Source organism: Bison bison, unplaced genomic scaffold (genome assembly GCF_000754665.1).
Source record: "Bison bison bison isolate TAMUID 2011002044 unplaced genomic scaffold, Bison_UMD1.0 scf7180017864487, whole genome shotgun sequence".
Taxonomy (NCBI): domain Eukaryota; kingdom Metazoa; phylum Chordata; class Mammalia; order Artiodactyla; family Bovidae; genus Bison; species Bison bison.
Genome location: NW_011495047.1, coordinates 8,310,255 through 8,311,838, shown reverse-complemented (window position 1 = coordinate 8,311,838; position 1,584 = coordinate 8,310,255). Strand labels below are relative to the sequence as shown.

General features: G+C 53.4%; 1 protein-coding gene across 2 annotated transcripts in view; it reads right to left on the bottom strand.

Annotated features, from left to right (window-relative positions):
* LOC105005234 (chromosome unknown open reading frame, human C6orf226) overlaps positions 1 to 322 on the bottom strand; it is an 879-nt gene extending 557 nt beyond the window's left edge. Inside the window, exon 1 of one of the 2 annotated variants that reach the window (XM_010863155.1) lies at positions 1 to 322. In XM_010863155.1, coding sequence (XP_010861457.1) covers positions 1 to 305 — 305 coding nt within the window. In that variant the 5' untranslated portion in view covers positions 306 to 322. The other variant, XM_010863156.1, reaches the window with a different exon arrangement.
* Positions 323 to 1,584: the final 1,262 nt, after the last annotated feature.

The following is a 1,584-nucleotide window of genomic DNA, read 5'->3' as shown; positions in this document are numbered from 1 at the left end:
GAGCCAGGCTCCTCCAGGCGGCTCCTCTGCCCACTCGGAGGGTCGACGAGCCCGCGGTCCCCAGTCTGGAACTGTGGCGCTGGGTGCTCCGCGGAGCGCGCGGCCTCCCAGGGCTTGGGTCTCCGCGGGAGTCGGGACGCCGTGGGTTCGTCAAGGGTCGCAGCGACCTGGCGCCTCTCCAGGCCGGGGAGCTCCTGGCCCTGCTGGACCAGCTGCAGGAGCTGCGCAAGTGTCACTGAGGCCTGGGTTGACTCGGCGGGCGAGGGAGCCGGGCCGGACTCACTCCGACAGGCAAGAGGCTCCATGGCGGGCGCGGAGCCTGGGCGCTTCCGGGTTGGATGGGCGCAACCACGGCCGGAAGAAGTGAAGGGGGACGCAGACCGTACCAAGTGGCCCAGAGAGCGGGGAGCAAGCTCCGCGCCGAAACGCTTTACCGACACATAGAGCCCTTAGCTCGACCCAGAGGCCCTGACATAGAATGCTTTAGAAGCCGGTAAGGCTTGCACAGAACGGAACTGTGTGCGCAGACGCGGATACAAGCAAAAAAAGACCCGAGTTTGCACAGATGCCTGGGTCATGGCAACTCACCTGCTTTCACGCACGGGCTGAGACTACTGCGTAGACACGTGGCGCGTGGTGGGGTGCGGGGATAACCTCCATCCCGGGCCCAGCAGTGCCAGACAGAAAATAACGGAGGCGATGTCTCCGCTGGCCTCAGGAGAACTGGGAACAAGCGACGCCCCTGCAGAGCCTAGCCACTCTCCCCCCACGTCCTGCGGTGGAGACTATCCCTGGCTTTCACAGAGTGGAGGAGTGAAGATGAAGGCAGGCCAGGAGGGCTACATTCCCTTCAGCTGCTTGGGAAATCAATGCCAATAAAACCCAGGTTTCTATGTTTATCGAAAGCTAGCCTGATCTGGCGTACACCGCCTTAATTAAGCGAGCAAAGCTTAATTACTACTAATTGGACAAACTAGCTTCATCTGTCTCCTGAAGTGATGGAAGCACACTACAGGTTTAGAAACACTACATCTCTGTAGCGTTCCTGCCAAGAACGTTCGCTCTGAATCTAAACTGGAGGAATGAATAGACACAGTAGGAGACATTCTAAAAAATGACTGACCTGGACGCTTTATAGATGTTGAGGTCATAAAACACAGAGACAGAAAAAGACAAGATTGAAGGTCTATGTCAGACTAAAGGGCATGTGGAAAATGCAAAGTGTGCATCCTGGATTGGAGGAAGATAAGGGGGAAATCAGTTACACAGGACATTTTACTCTTGGGAAAACTTGAATCTGCTCTATGTATTAGATGACAATATTATATCAGTGTTAAGTGCAGTAATTGTGTTTTCCTTATGTGGGGAATAGGAGATACATGCTGAGGTACTTATGGGTGAATGTCATGATGCGAGAGAAAAGGTTTATATGGCAAAACTGCTAAGAATTAGTGAATCTAAACAGTTTGAAATTTGTCAAAAAGTTGGAAAGGGTGAGCTATAGAGATCAGTCTGGAGGAAACTGACCACACTAGTGTCGTATAATAAAGAATTTGGCCTTTGTCCCTGGTTCCTCACAAGGAG